Genomic DNA, 24,157 nt, shown 5'->3' with positions numbered 1-24,157 from the left:
GTCCATGATAGGGGGAGATACTATGATGTATTTATATATGTTTCTTGTTTCACATTGTGCTACATTGATTATTGATTTATATTTATAAGGTTATTCATGATATATGTCTTGTAGTTTATGTTATGTGAAATCAAGAATTTATTTTATTTTACTTGTATTTTCCACACATGCGTTTATGTATTTGTTAAGTGTTACAGGAATATATAGGTTGATTCAGTCGTGCTGCTGTCTACACATGCAACTGATAGATAGTAGTTAGGTTGAATTTGTTTTGTTGGGCAAAGTTTTATATTGGGTTGTTTTTTTTGTAAACTTTGAGCACTTTGTTTAGTTTGTGTTTTGTCACGGATTTCCAAAGGGGAAGTTTGTTAGGTTCTAAGGAATTAGGAACTAATGTATTAAAACTTCAATTTGTAATGTTGGCAAACCATGATCAAAACGTTTTAATCTTGTTTTAGACTTGCTTAAAGTGTGTGTATATGTAAAGTTGGAATCGAGTGTTTTGTAGGATTTACTGTGTAAATCTGTCTAACTCAATCGATCGAAAATTAGACTCGATCAATTGAAACTTGTGCAGATTGTTTTTTTGCAAAATTTTTCAACTCAGCCTAAGCCCGGTTTGACGTGTAGGGTTTTATATTTTGTATTAAGTATAAAAGGGAAAGCCCTAGTCACGTTTAGAAGTTGCTCTTTATGCTGTGTGTGTGAATCTTTTGTGAGATCTAGAGGTGTTTGCCTTCAAATACACTTAGGGTTTTCAATTTCAAGATTGATGTCGAGAGGTTGGTGATAAATTCAGTTGCAGATTCAAGAGCTTAAAGATACACAAGTGACAGTGCTTATGCTTGCTGGGAATCCAAGAAAGAAGTAGTTCGTGGACTCGGAGCTATCACGTGGTTGTGGTAGTAAGTTTCCTACTCGAGATAGTAAGAGGATGTTAGTGGTCTAAGTCGCTATTGTGTAAACTTCAATTCTTTCATAGTGGATTTGGTTTACCTTGAGGATAGTTAGGTTAAATCCTTCCCAGGTTTTTTACTGATTTGGTTTTCTTGGGTTATCATATTGTTGTGTTCTTTATTTTCCCCACTTTACAATGATATGATATATTTGTGTTAACCTAAATTTGATAATTTGACTAAGTAATCACTTGGCTAATTAACTAGGTTAATCTAGTTGTGTTTTAAGAAGTCTAAAAACGAACATGTTATAGTACCATCATATAAGTAATATAGTATTGTAACACTATTGTAAAAAATTTTGCAATTAAATGACCGCATAATGCATGTTATTTGTGCTTTAATGCTAAAATATACCACACTTCACCGTTTAGAAGTCCAGATGTGAATGCTCTAAGCATAGAATTGTAGATGTTTGGGGGGGGGGGGGGGTTGCTATAGTAAGACATTTTCAGCCACACATTTTACTATTGACTTATAGTCGCACATTTGGCTATTTAAGGAAGATCGAAGAAGTCTTTTGGTAAAGGACTTTTGGTCTCTCTCTCTAAGGCTTTTTTCTCTTTTACTATCTTTCATGCTCTCTGTTTCCATTGTTAAGTATGGAACTTACTTAAGTATCAGAGTGCTTTCTTCTCTTTATGCTAGACATAGGTTGCATTAACCTTTAGCAGTTTCATTCTTAACAAAAAAAAAAGTTTATTATGCAAGTGCGACTCAATTCAGTGCTGGACCGAACATGTGTAGTAGTCATGGTACTATCTTGCCACGTCCTATTCTGCCATGTCCTCTCCCTGGTGTTTGGTTTGCTGTGATGTATCATTGATGTAATGCACTTTACAATGATATGATATTATGGTTTTTGGATTCTTTTATTTTTTCTAACATTACCATAATTTAAAATTACAAAATATATCACATCATCTTAATTTCATCAGCTTCCTAAATAATGTAATGTTATATTCTTGAATTGAGATTACGGATTTGTTTGGGATTTGCTTATTTTGCTGAAACTGAAAATTTTTTGCTAAAAGTACTGTAGATAAATGTAAAAGTTAGCTGAAATAGTACAGTAGAACCCATGAACAGTATCAAAAAGTGTAGTGAAACCCATGAATAGTAGCAAAAATAAACTGAATAGTAAAATCAGCTTGGAAAAATAATCCATGCCAAATGCACACTACATTAATGTAAGATTACAATAACGTAATATTACGGCGTTATGTAATATCACGACGAACCAAACGCCCCTAAAAGGTTTCCACCGCCTACAATAGACAATTAGACAATGTATGGAAAGTTTCAGATTTGATATAAATTCTTCCATGGTCTGAAGTCAACAAGAATAGTCATAAATCAGATGTTTTATTACCAAACGGAGGCATATAATTAACCTGGCATTGTGTAGGATCAAATGTTTTGCCGAAAAGCAGTTAAAGCTAACGATAATCTAGAAGCAGGCGAGGTCTCAAGAACTAATCTTTAGTGGATGAGTGCTTCAAAGTTCAAACAAGTGTCACATGCCAAAGTACATGAATCATATGCGAAAAGAGAGAACAATTTGTCCGATACTAGTACATTGGATATTCAATGGACAACTTCATTAGGTAAGGGGGCCACTGGAGTCTGGAGCATAGGCCAGAATTGAGTGGTTAAAAAGACTCGTGTTTCTTCAAAACAAGCATAATTTATTAATTTCCTAACATCTATGTTTAATAATTTCGATATACACCACGACTCTGTCCTTCAACAACCACTTCAAATTGAAACAAGTTCCTTCTCAAAAAAAAAAAAAAAAAAAAAAAAAAAAAAAAAAAAAAAAAAAGAAAGAAACAACTTGACCCGATTTAAGTATTTTGGCTTAACCCATCTAGCCGATTTTCAAAAAGATAATTCTAGAGAATTTTGCCAATTACTTATTTGTACTTAGGAACTTGTAATACTGTCAATGAGGTAATTAACAAGAGGATCACTAGATTGAGTTGCTCATATGTGGCCTTCGAATCCATAAGCAGTTAGTTTCGACTTTTGAGCAATTTCAAATTCTTGTAAGAAGTTACTCGGTTACACCCATCCATTAGCAACCCAAAGCAAGTAGAAAATATACCAAGTTAATTACCAAGAAATAGAGAAGAAAGAAAAAAACAATAATGTGATTATCAATTAAATATTAGCATTGGATAAGAATTCTAACATACAATACAACATTGGACCAAATTAAAGTCCAGGCGTGTTAGCCTAGACTCATAAAACAAGCTCAAGCACTTAGTACCTGAACAAGAGCTAACAACAAAACAAAATGTAACACTCTAAACTACAATTCCTCCTACATCAGAGTAGTACTCGGCTCATTGTTCGCATTTTTTTTGCACTCCTGATTCCACTTGTAACCATAAATTATCATCTTCATTTTCCATTCTGGTCTTTGTTGTTCTCTTGCACAATCAGCCCCCAACTTTTGACAAACCTTTCTTATTATTTCTCCACTTTGTGCACTTCTCCTCCTTAATTGTCTTTTCAACAAAGGCCTCTCTTACCAACTCCCACTCCCTCGGGGTTTTACCTACCATATGCGGATCAAATTTGCACGCTGCTTAAGCAACAATGACCTTTTCTTTCCCACACAAGGAAGAACTTCTTACATAACTTTACAACATTCAGTCACGTGACGATTTTCGATCACGTGATCAGTTCCCACGTGTTGTTTATTTTACAACTATCAAATGAAACCAACACTGTTTTAATCATTTTTTTCCAAGCTCCAGCCAAGGAGGGTCCCGATGATCAGAGTTCCCATTTTGATCCAACGGCTCTGATTTCACCTCAGACCCAGACTCTTTCTCCTGCGAATTTTCCATATTCTCCCCATTTTGCGCTTCTCTCTCTTCCTCTAACTCCACCTCCTCCTCCTCCACGCTTCTCCTCACGCGCTTCACACCAATTCGAAACCCGAAGAGACGCGGCGTCGTTTCGTTCTCTTCTTCTTCTTCTTCTTCTTCATCATCACCCATGTGGGCCCCACCACAAACGCCAACGCCAACGTCTATATCCTCCGTTACCGTTACCTGCTTCGACGGCAAAAGATCCAGAGGCTTCCCTTCAGGTATCGAAAGCGCAACGCCGTTACCGTGAACATTACCGTTAACACCACCACCAACGTCCAACTGACCAGATGCGTAGGTCGTCATCATAGCGAATATGTTATTGCAGAGTCCCCTCAGCTGAGTCAACTCGTGACTCAGCTGCGTGTTCTCCTTCCTCAACCGCTCGTTCTCCTCCAGGAGCTCCGGCGTAGTCGTGCAGCTCGTGCTCCGGTGAACCGCCGCCGCCGGCGACGAATTCGACGATATCACCTGCTCGTCTCCCGAGTTTGACGGCGACAAAGTTCGCACCCCCGCTGGACCCGCCGCCACAACCGTCACCCCCGCTGCTGGCGGAACCGCTACTGCTCCAGTCGCCGGCGATATTTTACGGCGCTGTATCTCTCGGAGGAGAGCTTTCTCTCCTCTCTTGAAACAGTCGTTCGCGAACTCCCATCGATCCGGCACAACTTTCCGAAAACCCTATAAAAAAAAAGAAAGAAGAAATACTAAAACATTCAACACCGTTTGGTTTCCGAGAAAGCGTAAGAAAATGAAATAGAAAATATTTTTTCTTTATGCTTACGTAGGTGTTGAGTTGGCGAACGAAGCTAGAGAAGTTGTTGTGCTTGAAGTACTTAGGGAGCAAATCGCGAGCGAACTCAGCGGGACGCCAAACTATGAAGGTCGATCCGTCGTCGTTCCAGGAAATGAGGTCATCAACGGCAGGGTCGTCGACCAGTTGGTAAGTCTTGGTGAGGAATGGTGTGGGTATAGATCTCTGCGAGTCTCCGGATGCGGATCCGGGTCCTGGTCCGGGTCCAGGTCCGGAATCGCCGCTCTGTTCCACCGGTAATGGTCCCATGGGCTTCGGTCACGGATCCGAGACCCAAAACTAGAAGCCTGGTTTTCACTAGGCGTGGTGGCTCAATCTAATTTGTATAAAATTTACTGTTAGATCAGAATGCGATTAACAAAGAAAAAAATAACTATAATTGTGTGTAATATATTATGTATCATAAAACTTCAAAAAAAATATTAACAAATATTGATTATACTTATGGCAATAGCATGAAATATGAGAATGATAAATGAATACTGTAGAGAAACAAATAAATAAAAAGCTGAAGTCTTAGGTTTTGTAATCGTTACCTGGAAAAAAACAAGGTGGTTTTAGCTGAAACAAAGTGCTAGACTTTTCTCACAAACCAAACAAGGAAGTACGGAGCAAAACCAATTAGGTTCTCCGGTAAACCAAACACCACAGCAAAGGAGCTGAGCTGAGCTGAGAGAGAGAGTTGGATTAGGAGAGAGAGAGAGAGAGAGAGAATTAGGTTTTGTTGTTTCTAGAAGGTTCTGGGAGGTGGAACTTGAAAGTAAATAATGATATGCAAGAGAGAGAAAAAAAATTATAGAAAATAAAATCGTGGGTTCGAGAAGGAAAGGGAAATAAAAGAAAGATCAAGAAAAAGTAGTAAAAATGAGAGTGGGGCCCACAGAAAGAGAAGATGGGAAGGCGCCAGAAGAAAGTGTATGTGTGCGCGCGCGTGGAGAGGAGAGACGAGGTGGAGTGTGTGTGGCTTCTTCGATCTTCTTTTGTTAATAGTTATGTGAGTCTTTTCCAGAAGCTTCTCTCTTCTTCTTCTTTCATTCAAATTTAATTGTTCTCCTTTTTTTTTTTTTTTTGATAACGTAGTTTACTATTTTTGAGGTATTTTGTAATTACCGGTCTGTCATATACGTGTCAGTAAGGTTATGGAATGCCAATCCGGCGCAGGAGATAAGGATTTTATCATAATTTTGCCACGTGGCTAATCTATTCTGGGATAATTATTACTATTTTATTAGGGGTTTTCCACTTTAAGACGTGGCAAAAGTTGGTTGGTCTAAACAAAGAGTTTTTTTTTGAGGGGGGAAACAAAGAGTATTTCATTTCTCTTGCTTTGCTTCTAAAGTGGCAGGACTTTAGACCTTTTATTAATGAAACATTTTAAAAAGTTTTGATATTAATTTATAAAAAATTGGTTTTTATAAAAAAATTTTAAAAATATTTCATGATCCAATGCTCTTAGTTGACCGTTGACTTTTTCCTTTTATATTTTTTATTTTTTTTATTTTGAGAAACACATATTTTTTATATTTTCCTTTTAACTTTAGTGAAGATTAAGTGTCTGTTTGGTAAAGATTATTTTTGTTAACTTATTTTACTATTTAACTTATTTTTATTACTATTGTGGGGCCCGATGGTTTATGGGCCAGGCCCATTTGCTCGTGGGGAGCCCGCAAGCCCAAGCTGAAAAAAAATCGTGGCCCAAGCTCAAAAGTATAAGGCCGAGGATGGCCCCGATATGCAGCCGAGGACGGTTTAGTCCTCGGCAAGCCTAAAGCTCCCTTGACAAAAGGGGTAAAAGAGAGCTATAAAAACAAATCCATAAGAAGATCTAAAATATCTCAGGGAAGTTGTCCTTAATACCCTTCACTGATAAGACTTTACACCTAACAGAACCTGATTTTTAGGTTTTATTAACCATCCCTAACAATTCTGGGATTAGATTGACGGGACAAATATCAGGCTTGGAAAAATTGACCCTACACGTGGACGAGGGACAACAAACGTAGGCTAGTATAAAAGGTAAGGTAAACTAATTAGAAAGGGAGGAGGCCCCATCTCACTTCCTGGGAAAAACTCCAGGGATGAGAATGCCCGGATAATATATGTACACCATCACAAAAAACCCCCCGCCGGGTAACCGGAGAAAAACATTAGTGTTCCTCGGACCTGATCCGAGGAGTCCAATCCCTCAAGTTATAAAGTTGTGGGGCTTGGATATCCAGGCTGAAACCTTTTCTTATCTGAGTTCCTTAAAATCCGGTTTGGACCAACGTCCTGTGACCAAACGCTAGCCTTTCAAACCCACTCTCTACAAATTTTATTGTGAGGGATCCTTCACGCGCGAGCCCAACGTCATTGTTGGGCCGTTTGAGAATCGTGTCCCTACAATTGGCGCCGTCTGTGGGAAAGGCTTACGCGTTGGCGCGGGTGGCGCATGAGTCGACTCTCTAGCAAGCAGAGATTCGCGAGTTTTTCCCATCTCCGGCGACGTGCAGTTGTTGCTCTGACATAGGCTTCTGCTAGGGGCTACACCTTGCGCTGCTAACGGCGCGGGCAGCTCTAGGGGCTTCCGGCCTCAAGCCAACTCTCCCCTCCTTGGCCTAGGGTTTAACCTTCGAAAAATAAATAAGTATAGAGAAAAAACTACTTAAAAAGAAATCTTACAAGTTTTGGACAGAACCAAGGCCTTGTATGGTCCTCGGACCCAAGCCTATAGGGAAACCAAGTACAAAAAAGAAATCTTACAAGTTTTGGACAGAACCAAGGCCTTGTATGGTCCTCGGACCCAAGTCTATGGGGAAACCAAGTACAAAAAAGAAATCTTACAAGTTTTGGACAGAACCAAGGCCTTGTATGGTCGTCGGACCCAAGCCTATGGGGAAACCAAGTACAAAAAAGAAATCTTACAAGTTTTGGACAGAACCAAGGCCTTGTATGGTCCTCAGACCTAAGCCTATGGGGAAACCAAGTACACAAAAGCACAATCGGAAGTTCCCTGCTTCCCAGTCGACTGCTCGGATGGATTATTTAGAGATCATCAGCCTTGGACGGTATTCACGCGCTTATCACAGAATATTCAACTATTATCCCGGTTAGTTTCCTAAGTTTGATTTACTATGAATTATCGATATAATGCCTGGTAGTATTGGTAAATTGGAGTTAGTTAGATTATATTTCAAGCTATTTTGCTCTAAATATTCTTGAAGAAACACACACATAGGGCACACCCATTCACGAAGTAGTGTTGTCAGAGGAACAGTATTCAAAACAAGTAAAGAAATTTCCATTTTTACTAAAACAAAGAAATAGTACAGCGTACAATGAAAAGCTGGAATCAGTTTGTGTCAAAGCTCACTACATAACCAAAAAGAAAGGAAGATACAAGAGAATAAAATAAAGCTGAGGAAGTAGATCAGAGGAGAGGTTTGCTACAGCTCCAAGACCTTGTTCTTCCTCAATGCTTTCACATGCCCACAACTCAAACAGCAAAAGAGACTCAACTTGAGCCTGACACCGCTGAAGGAAAGGTGTAGGGAGTTGGAAGTTGAGGGGCTTTCTCTAAATATTTGCCTGCCACAAGGCAAAGGCGCTGATGGCGGAGAATCTTTCTTCTGACACACCAAAATTCTGGCATGAACAGAACCTGCTTCGGATTTTGACTAAAAGAGGGAGAGACACCTTTTCCCCTCGGTCGAAATGGAGTATTCCCCTGAATTTATGCTTCCTGTGCCCATACCTTACTATTTTGAGTCTCATGAGGACACGGCGCTTCTGTGACGGAGAGAGTTTTTCCCTCCCAACCTTCGCCTCAAACATGTTATGTTAAGGGAGGACAGCACTGAATATAGGAATTGTGATTTGGGAGGAAACTGAAGGAGCTGTGTGTATATAAAGCAACTCTTTCTCCCTCCTATTTATTTGAAAAGACAAGGTGGTGGCAGTCAACTCACGCAGCGTCCCCAAGGAACGCTACAGACAAGATGGCTTTGGCTCAACTTCCAACGTCAACTGCAACCACAAGATTAAAGGAGCCTCGTAAAGGCGCACCTCGAACACTGGGACATCAGAAAGTGCCGCGTGGCCAGAGATTGCATAAATACCTCTTAATTCGTGGGCCTAGTGAATTCGCGGCCCAGGCCCGTTCTGCATAAGGGCCCAGGGATTATGGCCCACACCGAGGAATAGTCGCTGCCGAAGGTAACCTCCTGCTTGGCACCTCGTGATATACCTGAAGAAAGGGAGAAATTGAACTCAAAAAGTTTTGGACAGAACCAAGGCATTGCATGGTCCTCGGACTCAAGCCTATGGGGAAACCAAGTACTCTAAAAAGTTTTGGACAGAACCAAGGCATTGCATGGTCCTCGGACTCAAGCCTATGGGGAAACCAAGTACTCTAAGAAGTTTTGGATAGAACCAAGGCATTGCATGGTCCTCGGACTCGAGCCTATGGGGAAACCAAGTACTCTAAAAAAAAAAAAGAGAAGAGAAGTTTTGGACAGAACCAAGGCATTGCATGGTCCTCGGACTCAAGCCTATGGGGAAACCAAGTACTCTAAAAAGTTTTGGACAGAACCAAGGCATTGCATGGTCCTCGGACTCAAGCCTATGGGGAAACCAAGTACTCTAAGAAGTTTTGGACATAACCAAGGCATTGCATGGTCCTCGGACTCGAGCCTATGGGGAAACCAAGTACTCTAAAAAGTTTTGGACAGAACCAAGGCATTGCATGGTCCTCGGACTCAAGCCTATGGGGAAACCAAGTACTCTAAGAAGTTTTGTACATAACCAAGGCATTGCATGGTCCTCGGACTCGAGCCTATGGGGAAACCAAGTACTCTAAAAAAAAAAAGAGAAGAGAAGTTTTGGACAGAACCAAGGCATTGCGTGGTCCTCGGACTCAAGCCTATGGGGAAACCAAGTACTCTAAAAAGTTTTGGACAGAACCAAGGCATTGCATGGTCCTCGGACTCAAACCTATGGGGAAACCAAGTACTCTAAAGAGTTTTGGACAGAGCCAAGGCATTGCATGGTCCTCGGACTCAAGCCTATGGGGAAACCAAGTACTCGGACGGGAAAGTTCTCGGCTCAAATACCGTAAGATGTTAAGGCCAGTATGTAAAGATGGCAAAATGACCCCCTATTCAATAGCCTAAGGAAACTGTTCGTTTTGCGGATGACATGTCCTCGGATAGCTATTCCTTACACCGTATCGAATACTCAGTCCTCATCTTGGCTAATTTTGAGGTAAGTGTCGTCCCTCCCTGATCGGCATTGCTATGTCAAGTAATTTTGTTAAAGTTATGATGGAATCTTTTTATTAGTAAATATTTTGGCCTTAGTTGTCATTGATTCAAATGCTATACTATTGTGCCGAGCAGTGTTTGCAAATTTATTAAAACATATAAATAGAACATGCGAAGTAGAATAACAATAACTTTTATTAATATGAAAAATTATTACAACGTACAAAGAATGGCTTAAACAAGCCTATACAAAAAATGAATTGCTAAAAGCAACGATAGCATCTGCAATACAGATCAGTAAATGGTCAGGTGTCTTTTAAACTCGCCTTCAAAGTCTCTCCAATCTCTGCCTCCGTACTGCTCATATCAGGAGAAGAACTTCCTTTAGAAAAAGATGAAGGAGAAGGAAGAAGAATTGGAACACATGGAAGCACTTCAGCAAGCTCTTGTCACCAAGGAGCGCAAAAGAAAAAGAAGATGGAGGACATGAGCAGAAGATGGAGGAGATGAATGAAGAAGATGGAGGACATGAGTAGGAAGGAGGAGAAGAAGAGGGAGAGGCAAAGGGGGGCGCCAGTGAACAAAGAGAGGAAGAAGCAGGGGCACTTAGTCCCTGCCCCAGTCCTGACTCCTAACACGCTGGCGCCATGTTAGATATGCTCGTGAGAGAGCGGACGGTGGTGATAATGGATGTTTTCGACTCAGTCACACCGAAAGTGAGATGTGACGAGTCCTTGCTTCGGATTTTGGCTAAAAGGAAGGGGAGACAAATCTTGAGTCTCCGCCATCCTTGCCCTGACCGAGCCATCTCAAGCTTTATTAGGACATGGCGTTTCTGGGAAAGGAATGGTTTATTCATGGCTGACTACTATGGTGAACGTATTAATGGATAGGGTATAACCAGAGGGAAGAAGTGAACTCTGGGAAAAGCTTGGGGGATTCTGATATGAGAGAATCACCTTTTGTCTTCTCTCTTTATATAAGGGACGAAGAAAAGGGTGCATAACCCGTTCAGATCCCTAGGGAAACCTACAAATAAGAATGCGCCGTTTCGTTCTCCCACACCATCCATAACCGTCAGATCTAGGAGGCATCGTAAAGGGAGGATATTAAAGACGCGCTTTGAATACCCAAACGACATAAGGGCAACGTGCGCAAATTAAGGGGAACAGCTCGTAGACCGGAACATTCCTTGGGCATGTGAAGAGTTACCCGCGTCCTTCAAGGGCTGAAATGAATGAGCCACAATAAAGGCTCAACATTACCAAAACCCACCTTTCCAACTAAGATGTTGGACAGCAGGGTTTTGAGGGGCTATTGTGGGGCCCGATGGTTTATGGGCCAGGCCCATTTGCTCGTGGGGAGCTCGCAAGCCCAAGCTGAAAAAAAATCGTGGCCCAAGCTCAAAAGTATAAGGCCGAGGATGGCCCCGATATGCAGCCGAGGACGGTTTAGTCCTCGGCAAGCCTAAAGCTCCCTTGACAAAAGGGGTAAAAGAGAGCTATAAAAACAAATCCATAAGAAGATCTAAAATATCTCAGGGAAGTTGTCCTTAATACCCTTCACTGATAAGACTTTACACCTAACAGAACCTGATTTTTAGGCTTTATTAACCATCCCCAACAATTCTGGGATTAGATTGACGGGACAAATATCAGGCCTGGAAAAATTGACCCTACACGTGGACGAGGGACAACAAACGTAGGCTAGTATAAAAGGTAAGGTAAACTAATTAGAAAGGGAGGAGGCCCCATCTTACTTCCTGGGAAAAACTCTAGGGATGAGAATGCCCGGATAATATATGTACACCATCACAAAAAACCCCCCGCCGGGTAACCGAAGAAAAACATTAGTGTTCCTCGGACCTGATCCGAGGAGTCCAATCCCTCAAGTTATAAAGTTGTGGGGCTTGGATATCCAGGCTGAAGCCTTTTCTTATCTGAGTTCCTTAAAATCCGGTTTGGACCAACGCCCTGTGACCAAACGCTAGCCTTTCAAGCCCACTCTCTACAAATTTTATTGTGAGGGATCCTTCACGCGCGAGCCCAACGTCATTGTTGGGCCGTTTGAGAATCGTGTCCCTACAACTATTTATAAGTTTCATTGCATTTTTTGATACTATTCATAAGTCCTATTATATTGTTTCAACTAATTTTTATATTTATTTACAATACTTTAAGAAATTTTTTTTTTTTTAATTTCAACGAATTAAGTGGATTCTAAATGGACCTCGGGAAGGTGGGTGGGTTGATCCAATGTCTTCTGCGTAGTACTGATAAGATGAAGACACGTGAAAAGTATTGCATATATAGTTGTATAGTTACGAATCCAATGTACAGAGGTCATGATGCATCCACGGTCTATTTGATTTCTTCTTTCCTTTTTGTTAATGTTCGGTTTTTGGATTTGCTGTGCAAAATTCTTTATTTTTGGTTAAAATTTGCTGTGCAAAATTGATACCTCAACAATTGATGCCGAATATGGGGATAAAAGAAATTTGTTAATCCCTAAGCAAGGATCGCACAGCAACCTTACACCGACTCAACGTGAGAAATGAAAGAAACTAGTGAATTTCTTTAACTCAATTTCATATTTAAGACTCGTGCAATGGGAACACATCATCTGGTATGGTAAGATGACGATTAGGCATGGCAATAGATCTCACATAGCATTGATAGCCTATACTCTCGATCGTGTTCTAGCTTCTCTAAGAATTAACGACATTTTCCTTAATTGCTTATTTATTGTCAATACAACATTGCAGTTTTCCAGCTGGTTCTAGACAGAAATTTGAGAGTGTTTCTTTCAGAATTCATTAAAAACATCCCTCCACCTCCCATTCCTGTGTTTATTCTTATTTTATGGCCACATCAAGTACTAGTATTTCCTAAATCTATTTGTGCTTTCCAAAATCTATGTGTAAGGACGTGATTCGTAACGAACCGTAACAGTGTTGGGTTCGCACGTAAAAATACCCAAACAATATCATTTGTAGGGCGTGGGTTTGAAAGGGTAGGTCTCAATCACCAGACGGTAGGTTTCTAGTGGTATTCATACATGATTAAGTCGTTTTCGCCTTAGGAGTCTTTCTCCTGAAGGCGGACTGGGAGGCTCTGGTTTTTGGCCATTTTTCCCAGCCTCCTCTTTGGATTGCTTACTTTTCCTTTTATACTAGCCTGTATTCTTTATCCTTCGTCCACGTGTAGGATCGGCATTCCAAGACTGATACTTGTCCCATCAGCCCATACCTAGAGTGGTTGAGGGTGGTTGTAAAAGCTGGAGAGTATGGCTCTGTCAGGTGCAGAGTATTGAATGGCAGTAAGGGCAGCTTTCCCTGGTCGTTATACTTTCCCGCATACCCTTTTCTATTGACACAGATATTTTAGATTTTTTCCCAAGCTGTTTCTATACCATTTTTACCCCTCCTTCCTGTGAGATCTCGGACATGCCGAGGACTGAATCGTCCTCGGCTGTGTCCCAAGGCTATTTTGTACTTGTATTACCGATCCTGGGCCATGACTTTCCTCGGCCTGGGCCTTTGGGCCCCAACGAGTAAATGGGCCTGGCCCATGAATTATTGGGCCCCACACTATGTATTAGCCCATGTTTGACAAGTCAAGTAGACAAATGGCCTCTTCTAAATTAAAAAGATAAAAGATAAAAGAAAAAAAAGACAAATTTAAAATTTTCAAGAGTTTTGTAACTCAACTAACACTTCTTGTTATTTTTAACAGAGACACGTAGAATTTAAATCACTTTTTCTGTGTTATCGTATTCTATAATTAAAAAAAAAAAAGAAAAAAAAAAGAAAAAGAAAAAACATGGTTAGCATAATTAGAATTGGCCTAAACCCTATAAGAGGCAGTGAGGCACTAAAGGAGATTTGAAATGAGAATTGGCCTAGACTCCTATAAGAGGCTTGTGTTATGAATTTATTTTCTCGGATAAGGCTTTAGGACATCAATTGTGACGTTAATCTTACATATTTTATATAGTTCTTCCCTTCAAATTAAGATACTTTAGTGTTATAAGGATAGCTCCACCATAGAATTTATAAGATACTATGACGCTATCTATCTATTGTAAAATAAGTAACATCATTAATATTTAAAGAAACATTAATTATTATTACTTTTATATTTTATTTTAATTATTTTTTTGAGAAAAATTTCATTTAAATTATTGATGATGTTTATATATAAAAAAATATTAATAATGAGATAAAGTCCAATTCACTTATTTCAAAATTGATGGATAAAATTGTAACTGATGGACAATCACAATTCCCTTAGGCAACCTCCTCGTCCAAGAAGGGAGCCAATGAACGAAGGAACCACTCCACTCTGTCATTTCTCGAATCCATTGGATGAAGGAAGGACCACCAGCTCATAAATTATGGCAATACGTTACAGGATTGCAATAAGTCTACTTATTGTTGGAGAGACGAAGATCCTCTTATTAACACCACCAGGAAGCGTTACAAACACCACATTTAAGCCACCATTAGAGCACCCCCAATAGCTAGGAAAAGGAAGCAGGTATGTATACAAGCATCTGAGGACCTAAAGGGGTACAAAATTCTAATATAGAAACTTTGATATTTTAGTATCCAACGTCTCCTTTCTCTCTCAGCTAACTAACTTAAGCATTGGAAGCCACACCGATGTTCCCTTTTTTTATTTGTTCTTGCAGGGATTTTGGACGACCTTGATAAATGATCCTACTGGACGATCATCTCTACTGACGATCTTGGCATCATCAGTAACTTAGGCTATATCCATTAAGATTGTGGCATGTGGCCTAAAAAAGCACGTATTATAATCTTGATAAGTCTAGTGCACAAGAGTACTAGACCCAATCTTTGCCCATTTAAAAAACTCTGTAATGAAATTATCCTGAGAACTTTAAGGGTTCTAATCCATTCACTTCTAGTCACACTCGCTTATACATTATTTGCTTTATTGATTGCACATTGGGTTTATGGGTAATACAACCCCAAATGACATTTCTTTCTCATGGTCATAAGTCCTTCTACGCCTTTACCTCTTGTGTGGATGAAATAGTCTAGTTCCAATAGGGGAGGGAGATTTAAATTTTAAACTCTTGATGTCTTTATTAAAAATACCATGAAGTGCCAATTGAAAAAGAGGAGAAAAACTTCGGATATTTCTGTGGGAAACACCATGAAGTGCTAATTGAGAGAGAGAGAGAGAACTCATTGTTAGTAGGACCCACAAAGTTGGTTTTTTTACGAAAATGCCATGTATCCATTCCACTAAAAATGAAAATGGCCAAAAGTCGTTTTCATTTTCTATATTCCAACTCACTTTTTTTTATATACTAAAAATGAAATTTGAGTACAAATTTGTAAATTAGATCAATTTTTTTGTGGTGAGTTCCACAAAATACTGAAAATGAATATAAAAAACACATTTTTTTTGTTTCAAACCAAACACCTTCATCTTAATCTCTTTTTATAGTATATAAATGAGATTTCTTTGTTAGGCATGTGTTAAATGTGATTCATAAAGTGGTACACTTTTTATTTTTATTTTTTATTTTTTTAAAAGAAAGATAAGGTGGTACACCGTGCACTTAGGTTGCATTTGGGATATGTTGAGAAAAGATAGTTTCTTTTATTATTTAGTTTTTTTTTGTTATTATTTATAGATTCTATTGCACTTTTGGTACTATTTATGGGTCTCGCTGTATTTTTCAGCTAGTTTTTATTTTTATTTACGGCACTTTTAGCAAAAAAATTTTAATTTTAGTTAAATAAAATGTTCCCAAACAATCTCTTAATTTCTTTATGAATAACGTTTTTTTTTTTTAATACGAAAGTTGACTACATAAGATGAATAACCCAATAAAATTACTTTAAGAATGCATTTAGGTGCTTGTATAGGAGTTAGCATACACGCACGTGAATGACAACATACTAGACAAGATAGAACCATAGTTGTCCTCCCCATCTTAAAACTTGATTGATTGATTTTTTTTTTTTCTTTTTTTACCTTGCTTTATGTATTTCTTTTTTCATTTACATAATAACTAATATAATGAACCGTTATTTCTTTTGTATGCAAAAGTAAAAAATAAAAAATAAAAAATTTTATCAATGACTTTTAAAGATTGTAACCTATAAAAGAAAAACAAAAGTTGAAAAAAAAAACAAATAGAGAAGCAAGAGTTTTAATCGAAATGATAATGAAAAAAAGCACTATTATTACATTTAATAAAGTGATACAAAAATGATAAAAGAAACTCAAATTCTTAATGTAATAATTTATTCTTCTCTAGGAAAATTTGTATAAAAGAAACAAAATATAAGTATAACTGCATAATAAACTCCCCATGTTTATTATTGTTTATAAATTAAATTCTGAAATTTCAAGTGTATACATGCTTATATATAGTATAGTTTTAAAAATATTTTAATTTGGTTTTTTCATGAGTTTATATTTAACTAAAATATCAGAATTCATATGAGTTGTGGTTGAGGTTTGTCTAGCTACTAAAATTCTTTTTATGTGAATTGTAGGTCAAATTATGTATTAAAAAAAATCACAAAAATAAAATATTCATATATAATCAAATCCTTAATAGGTAAACACAAAATTTCAAACAAGTTATTTTGTGCGTGGATTTTCTTGTATTAAATATGACTTAAAGTTTACATGAATGAATTTTTATTATTCAAATTGTCCAAAGTGCAAAGCTTGTTGTGAAACATGATCCAGAAGAGCTGAAACATGTCCTGCCAAATTACATTACGGTATTCCCATTCCCATAATCCCATATGGAAAAAAAAATGTTGCCATCATAGTTGATAGTTGCTTTGCCAAAAATGAAAAAGAATAAAAGTTTCCATCATGGATTACCTAATACTTCATTGTTTGGAAGTGAATGACAGAATGAGTGATGACATATAAATCGTTTAATATAATGAAAGAATTACTTATATACATCTCCATGATGAGTGATGACATACTATTTTACGCTAGTTTTTTTTTTTTTTTTTTGATAATCATTTTAGACTAGTCTATCAATGACCGGAACGTTCATGATTACAAAGATTCAAGATAGGACATAATTCTCTTCCATTAAGAGCATTCTCATCAGCTTTCTAGAAAAAAAAAATGCCATTTTGACACATCAAAAACCCACTTTATCATTTTAACATATCATTTTATAACATATCATTTATCAGATGTTCTATACTTCAATTCTATACATTAAAATAATATTTACTTCACATTAAAAAAATATATTACCTCCTCCTCCCTATCCCTATCACTATCATCATCATCATCATCATCATCATCACCAATGGCCACCACCGGCACAAACACCGACGGCCACCACCGGCACCTCAAAAAGAAAAAAGAAAAACACAACCAGAGAGATTGGCACAAACCCAAACCCACCACCGGTACAAACCCACATCCAGGGACGGAACCAGGATTCGAAGTTGGAGGGGGGGGGGGGGCAAAGTATAAACACAAAAAAGTTTATGAAAATCAAAACTAACATCTACTCAAGCTTTGTTGAATTCCATCCCATTTATTAACATTATAATCTCATATTTTCACAATTTGGATTGATACTGATTTAATTGGTGTTAATTTTTTGGAATTTTGTTTGAAATTTTCATGAATTGGGACATTAACACTAGAGGCAATGCTGCATTATCAACTTCAAATTATTTGTAATTTTTTCTCTTTAAAAAAAATCAAATATTATAGATAATTTTCCCATCATCAACCATTCAAATAAAAGTTTCATTATTTCCATATTATATAGCTCTATAGTTTCAAAATTTAGTCCAAAAAATAAACCAAACAAACATACCTCGCTACAACAACACTGATGTTAATAAATTATTTTCTAAAAATAATTAATAATTTATAAAATAAATCAACAAACAAACGTTATCAATTAATAACATTTATTATTAACCACTACACACATTTGATTCATAGTTCCCAGTGCCACAGGCTTTACTTTTTTATTGCCATTTTCTAGTTTTTTTTTTATTCTTTTTACTTTTATATTTATTTTTTATCTCATTTGTCCTTATTTGACCATCTCTTTTTTCAAATTCAAGAGTCAAGGATGACTTCTTAAATTAAGTACAAAGGATGACTTCTCAAATTAAGTACACAGTACTATATTTTTTTCAAGGGGGGGGGGGGGGGGGCAATGGTGCCCCTCTGCCCCAACGTGGGTTTGTCCTTGCCCACATCCACCATCAGCACAAACATACATCCGCCAACGCTGCCTCAAAAAAAAAAAAAACACAACCAGAGAGATTGGCACAAACCCAAACCCACCACTGGCACAAACCCACATCCACCACTGACACAAACCCACAACCGCCAACACCACCTCAAAAAAAAAAAAAAAAAAACACAACCAGAGAGATCGGCACAAACCCAAACCCACCACCGGCATAAATCCACATCCACTACCGGCAGAAACACACATCCACCAAATTAAACAAACCACATCCCAAGTCCACCAAATCAATTATAAAATTAATTACAATTTACACTAAAATCATAAATTGAATCGGCACAAACCCATTTTTTTTTCTCTCCTCCTTCAGTGTTTGTTACCTTTCAAGAGCGACAATCAGATTAGGACAACCGTCTCCGTCGCCGTCGCTGATGGAAGTTTTCACTTCCGGCCACCGTGTCCTTCACATTGGAGTTCCTCTTTGTCGCAAAGTGGGTCAGTGATCAGTGGTGAGCCTTGGCGGTCTCTGTCTCTCGGCGTGGTGAGATCGGCGTGGTGAGACGGCTTGGCGAGACGACGTGGCGAGACGGCGTGGCGAGATTGCCAGATAGAGAGAGAGAGAGATGGGTTGCAGAAGGAGAGTCGGAGAGAGACAAATGATGGAGGAGAGAGTAAAAACGAATTAAATAAAGCCAAATAGTAATGGCATTATTGTCCATACCGTCTCATATTTGAGACGGTACTGTAGACATGTTCCAAATTTTTTGAGATTTAGAATGTCTGATGAGGGCTTGTTTTTGTGTTTGGTGTGTCAAATGTGCCAAATATTTGGTATTTGGCACATTTGGCACACCTGATAGGAGTGCTCTAGCCTTCTATTAATTTGAGAATTTTCATTATTTCCTATATAGCGACCTGCAGGGTAGGACAATTTTCTTTAGCTCTTTCCCATCTACTTTGACAACATCATAATTCTTTAATAAGTTCATCGGCCCTTTAATTTCATAGATTCATGCCCATTAGTACGGACAGGACAAATATGATGGAGATTTCATGCAAATAGCTAATTGTTGTTTTTTTTTTTCTTTTTTTTTTGGGACTGGTCATACAGTCGCTTAAGGACTGGTCTTATCAGATTGAGATTTGTTTTCGAGAGTCAAGTTCATAACTTAACACAAGCAGAAACAAGATCAATGGCTACTAGTATGCTTTTTGGTTTACAAAAGAAATAAGAGTTCTGTTAACGAGTTTTAACATTACTTATATGAAAAATAGAAAAAAACTATTAGAATATTAATTTTTTATTTTATTTTATTATATATAAAACTTCCTAAAATTGTTAATTAACAGATCCTCTCGGGTCCGTTAACATATTCCAAGAAATAAAATCCGAAAAGGGATTATGGACAATAAAAAACTTTCGTTTATATTCAACGCTAAAGTAAAGAATAGAACAATATGTCCAACAGTAGAATAGAACTTTTATATAAAAAAAAGAAAAAGAAAAAAAGAGAGTAAAGAATAGAACAATATGTCCAACAGTAGAATGAAAACAATATAGCATTGAGATCTATCCTTTACAGTGAATGCTTTGTTTGTTGAGCTAGGTCGTAGCTTTATAGTAAGTGACTCAATAAGGATGGATCTTCTGTGGGGACTCGGGTCTTAGAATGAGTCTTAATTTGAATTTTTTGGCCATAGAAATTGATCTTGATGCTAAGGTGGTGGTAAATTGGGTCCAAGGCCTTATTTGCACTATCACTACTCACTCTTCCCTTGTCACTGATTGCAGGGAAGCTGATGGTCAAGTGTTGCTTTTGCGAAGCAAATAAATGCACAAATGGTCTTACAAGAATAGGGGTTGGCTTATATAGCAGGATTTGTGATTGTTGAAAGGCCTCTGGCTGATGTTGTTTTACTGTTACATATATTATCACACTTTGGATTTGTTCTATGATAGGCTTTGTCCTAACTCATCTCTGATGTTTATTTAATGGATCTTCTGTTGCAAAAAAAAGGAAGAAGAAGCTTTATTTTTTCGGACCCTAGCATCCTCAATTGGTGTCACGTGACAATTGAATTTTATGATAAGCAGAGCACGTATCCTAAAGCCCTTTCTTTTTTGCCCTTTCATTATTTTTTCTCACAATCAAAATTATGCCTCATGGTTAGGGCAAGCTGAACCTGGGGTGGGTCATGGATGAGACAATTAGGACCTTCTTTTAATATTAAATTAGGAAGTAGACGAAAGACATTGTCTTAGAAAGTACATATTACAAAATTGAAAAGACAAGCTCTGAGAAAGGAGAGCAAATGACAGATGTTTTGCGTGATTCATTAAAGTATCAAATATATATGGAGATCTTGAAACACAAACAAACTCTCAATGCTGAACAAACAGTTCGTAGATACTGAAACGTGCTAAAGGGTGTGAAATGTGAATGATTTCATTTAGAATGCTTAAGAATTCTAGAGTTGTTCAAAGTTAATAACAAGTACTTATCATTCAGCAAATCTTTCCCTTTAAGTTATGTTGAAAGTCTTTTTTTCTTTTTGGTTATAAAAAAAGAACAAGTCCAAAGTTCATAACATATTGTATTTCAACTATAGAACACATGCAAACAATATCATCTAATATGAAAACTTCTTTCCAGTCAGCTTCGCATTCCAGGTTCTAAGTTCTCTTATGTGGAAGAAATTGTCCTTGAGGCAGACTCTCGGCATCTTCATGAATGTCTATTGTTCGAGGCAGACTCTCAGCATCTTCCTGAATGTCTATTGTTCGCAGAATCTCATCATCCCCATCAATGTGTATTGTTCTCACCCCATTGTCATCAATTTGTATTGCTCTCACCCCATCGCTAAGCAATGAAGGTGAATTATGCTTCCTTGCATTATGATCCTCATAATCTTCATCCTCAAAATATCCCTTTTGCTTAAGCTCTTTCACCCTCAAGAATTCGTCATAATGTGCTTTCCTGTGACTATTAAAGCTCATGTCTCGATTAATCTTTACAGAACCTGATAAAAGTTGCAACAGAATGGTGCAAAAGACAATGAGATATATGCTGAATTCAAAAACAGAAACATGAAAATAGTAAATGGGTAGAGAAAAAGCAAAAAAGAAAAGAAAAAAAAGTCACTTGTATAATATTTCACTCACAATCATTTAGACCTTTCGTAATTAAGATCAATCAAGTACCTTCATCTTGTTCCATGGCATCAGCGTCATCCTCAGATGATGATGATACAGATCCCTCTAAAGGTGCAGAATGCTTTTGAGTCGAAACCACATTTAAAGCATTTCTTATAGCTTCGGCATGTTCAGCATAACCAACGCTTGCAACAGATTCTGGTATAGGGGATGGTGTATCTATAAGAATCAACCGTTATAATTATATCATTAGCATAATGTTCAACATATTCTCAAAACAGAACTTTAAAGGAAGAACAAAAATTACCCTACTCCTTACCATCTTCCTCGATCATTTGATGAAATGGTGTCTTGGGTTCAGAAATCTTTTGCCGTACAGGTTTATTTTCCTCATTTTCAACAAGATTAGCTTCATTCCATCTTACACGTCCCCTAACCATAACAAAATTGATATTAGCGAACATAATTTGTTCTCATGAATCAAATTTAAAAAAAAAAAATGAAATCTAACACTAAAAGTTCATAAGTTTTTACATTGCATTCAAAGCCCAACTTTGTGATACGTTCAACCAATAGAAGATCTAATTTAGTTTCTTCAGAGTACGCATGTTTTGAAAGGTCTACAGGCCAGCCACCGGTAGCTGAAGGCAACATAGCTCATTACCTACCTTAAGTACCCATGTCATGTCCTTGTCTGTGTTCGTGCTTCATAGACTAATTGAGGGCAAATGCATCCAATAATCTCTCTCTCTCTCTCTCTCTCTCTATTTCTACAGTTTTAATAAATGACAGATTCTAATGCTTCCATCTCCATATCTGAAAGTTCATCCTAAGTATCAATATGAATAAAATTAAAAAGTTCATGTGCATCCATTAGATGAATATCCATTTTGCAGCCTCCACCCTCTGGGGATGAATTCAGCAACAGTAAAAAATCGCGATCATCTAAAATACTCTCATAATTGATGCACAATCACAACTAGTCACACTGCCAATACGGATTCTTTTACAACACAAAGACCATTAAAAAAAAGACAAATGTATGATTAATGTATTATATATATTGACATATTGATGGTTTCTTAAAATGCTGCTAACAAATTTTCATATTTCTCGGTTTCCACCATTAGTCCCACTTGTATCAGGATAACCAAAAAAAAAAAAAAAAAAAAAAAAAAAAAAAAAAAAAATCATATCTGCCAAACAATAGTCGTGATATTTTTCTAAAATATACAACTAAAATAAGCATCAGCCCCCTCCAAACCAAAATGTTTAAATAAAAAAGAAAAGAAAGAAAAAGTAAATAAAAGTTGAACAGGGATTCAGACACTAGAAGTAAAGGCTTGAATTACTTCATATTTTCATACTGGGTATGACAGTCGCCTTTGATGTCCAAATCACGCAGATAAGACGTTGGCTTGACCTGATTGCCCTGAAAAGGAATTAGAGTCAGAGAATTGTTTGTTAGTTTCTTAATACCTATGGTGATCATCAATGAATGCTTCGTTATAAAACTGTTCCCATATTCTAGATTAGCAACAATTTGGTTAATGAAAGTGAACCATATGCGGCTAGGCCTTAAAGGCTAACACCCAACAAAGGCAATAAGCCGTGTTAATATAATACATCACCAAAATGAAAATTTGATATATATATATATATACACATATGCTGATGAGAAACCAAACTAATATGCAGAGTGAGAGATGCGAAAGATAATAGAAATGCGAATTCAATAACTAATAAATCACAAACCCAATAACTTTTCATATTGTTCTGGGCTGATAAGCAGGCAAGCCAAGAAATGCAACTAAAAGTTTAACAGCAAAAAAATGTTGTTGTTTATGATATCTGATTCACAACTATTGATAAATAAAGTCCTAGATTGAAAAGAAATCAAACCTCTAATATGCAGAATATATTCAAAAGAAAGAAGAAGGAAGGATTGAGAAATAAGGGAGAATGAAATTCGTACCTTGAAATGAAGAAAAAGATATGCCTCTGTAATAGATAAAAACACGTATCAACAATACGTCCTTATCAATTGGTAACACTGTGATAACTCAATACTTTTGCTTTTCATGTATTCAGTGCTGCAAGCACCATTTTTATTTTTATTTTTACAATAATACGCGCATAATATTATTGTAACGGTCCCAGGTCCCCCACAGTGCACAACTTTTTTTTTCCCCTTCAAAACTAAATAAGCAAATTTAATGAGTAACATTGGAGGAAAAAGAAAGTTATCTTGTCCGAAAGCTTCGATATAAGACTGAGTCTGGATAGGAACATGCTTTGGGTCTCAGCAACGTACGTGTGGCACGTCATCACGTTAGATGATGACCAAACATCTGTCTTTAGCTCTTACTTTGTTGTTGTCATTGGTTGTCACTTTTATAATTCTAAAAACTAAATAGGTAAGGGGTTCAACTATGTAGTTACAAGTTACAAGTTACAACTAACAATTCCCTAAAAAAAAAAATGGTTACAACTTACAACCTCTCTTCCCCTCTCACTATTTATCTATTCAAACTAAAAATAAAAAGTTAAAAATATATCAAATTCAGGACAGCAAAATTGTCAAATAGAAAATAACGTTTTTATTTCTTGGGGGAAAATAAAATAAAATTAAACTCTCCTATAATTTAGGAAGGGCTTCAAATTAAACCTAATAATTTTATAAGTTACAAATTAAACCTTATAAGGATGTTTCAAATTAGACTGTTATTTTTTTCTTTGATAAAAAATTAGATCTTATAGTTTCATAACTTATAAATCAGTGGTAGAATATAACAACACTTGACAATATCTCCAAGTAGACAGTATAAATTAAATTAAATATAACAAAATCATTATAAGCCAATATGAAACTA

At 37.2% G+C, this 24,157-nt stretch overlaps 2 protein-coding genes across 5 annotated transcripts; both read right to left on the bottom strand.

Moving 5' to 3' along the window:
- Positions 1-3,109: 3,109 nt before the first annotated feature.
- On the bottom strand, positions 3,110-5,475 carry LOC126708985 (heat stress transcription factor B-2b). Its single transcript, XM_050409046.1, has 3 exons — positions 5,189-5,475; positions 4,623-4,968; positions 3,110-4,519 (listed from the first exon to the last, which is right to left on the bottom strand). The coding sequence occupies exons 2-3, from the start codon at positions 4,899-4,901 to the stop codon at positions 3,701-3,703; spliced, it is 1,098 nt and encodes a 365-aa protein (XP_050265003.1). The 5' UTR covers positions 4,902-4,968; positions 5,189-5,475; the 3' UTR covers positions 3,110-3,700.
- Positions 5,476-20,552: 15,077 nt separating this feature from the next.
- Positions 20,553-23,488, bottom strand: LOC126709959 (protein phosphatase inhibitor 2-like). Of its 4 annotated transcripts, none has more exons than XM_050410341.1 (5): positions 23,260-23,488; positions 22,637-22,716; positions 21,604-21,716; positions 21,333-21,503; positions 20,553-21,151 (listed from the first exon to the last, which is right to left on the bottom strand). In XM_050410341.1, exons 2-5 carry the CDS (start codon positions 22,639-22,641, stop codon positions 20,805-20,807), a joined length of 636 nt encoding a protein of 211 aa, XP_050266298.1. In that variant the 5' UTR covers positions 22,642-22,716; positions 23,260-23,488; the 3' UTR covers positions 20,553-20,804. The 4 variants fall into 4 exon arrangements, with proteins under 4 accessions (XP_050266298.1, XP_050266299.1, XP_050266297.1 ...); XM_050410342.1 differs by lacking the exon at positions 23,260-23,488 and adding an exon at positions 23,187-23,247; XM_050410340.1 differs by lacking the exon at positions 23,260-23,488 and adding an exon at positions 23,040-23,150.
- Between the last annotated feature and the right edge of the window lie 669 nt (positions 23,489-24,157).

Source organism: Quercus robur, chromosome 12 (assembly GCF_932294415.1).
Source record: "Quercus robur chromosome 12, dhQueRobu3.1, whole genome shotgun sequence".
In the NCBI taxonomy this organism is placed as follows: Eukaryota; Viridiplantae; Streptophyta; class Magnoliopsida; order Fagales; family Fagaceae; genus Quercus; species Quercus robur.
The sequence above is the reverse complement of the archived record's forward strand: the minus strand, read 5'-3'. Positions and strand labels throughout refer to the sequence as shown.

Coding starts and splice junctions, on each gene's coding strand:
- LOC126708985 (XM_050409046.1), bottom strand. CDS start 4,901: ATGGGACCATTACCGGTGGAACAGAGCGGCGATTCCGGACCTGGACCC. Junction 4,520..4,622: donor TTCGCCAACTCAACACCTAC/GTAAGCATAAAG, acceptor TTTTTTTTATAG/GGTTTTCGGAAAGTTGTGCC.
- LOC126709959 (XM_050410340.1), bottom strand. Junction 21,717..22,636: donor ACCCAGTATGAAAATATGAA/GTAATTCAAGCC, acceptor TGTTATGGTTAG/GGGACGTGTAAGATGGAATG. Junction 21,152..21,332: donor TGCCATGGAACAAGATGAAG/GTACTTGATTGA, acceptor AACTTTTATCAG/GTTCTGTAAAGATTAATCGA.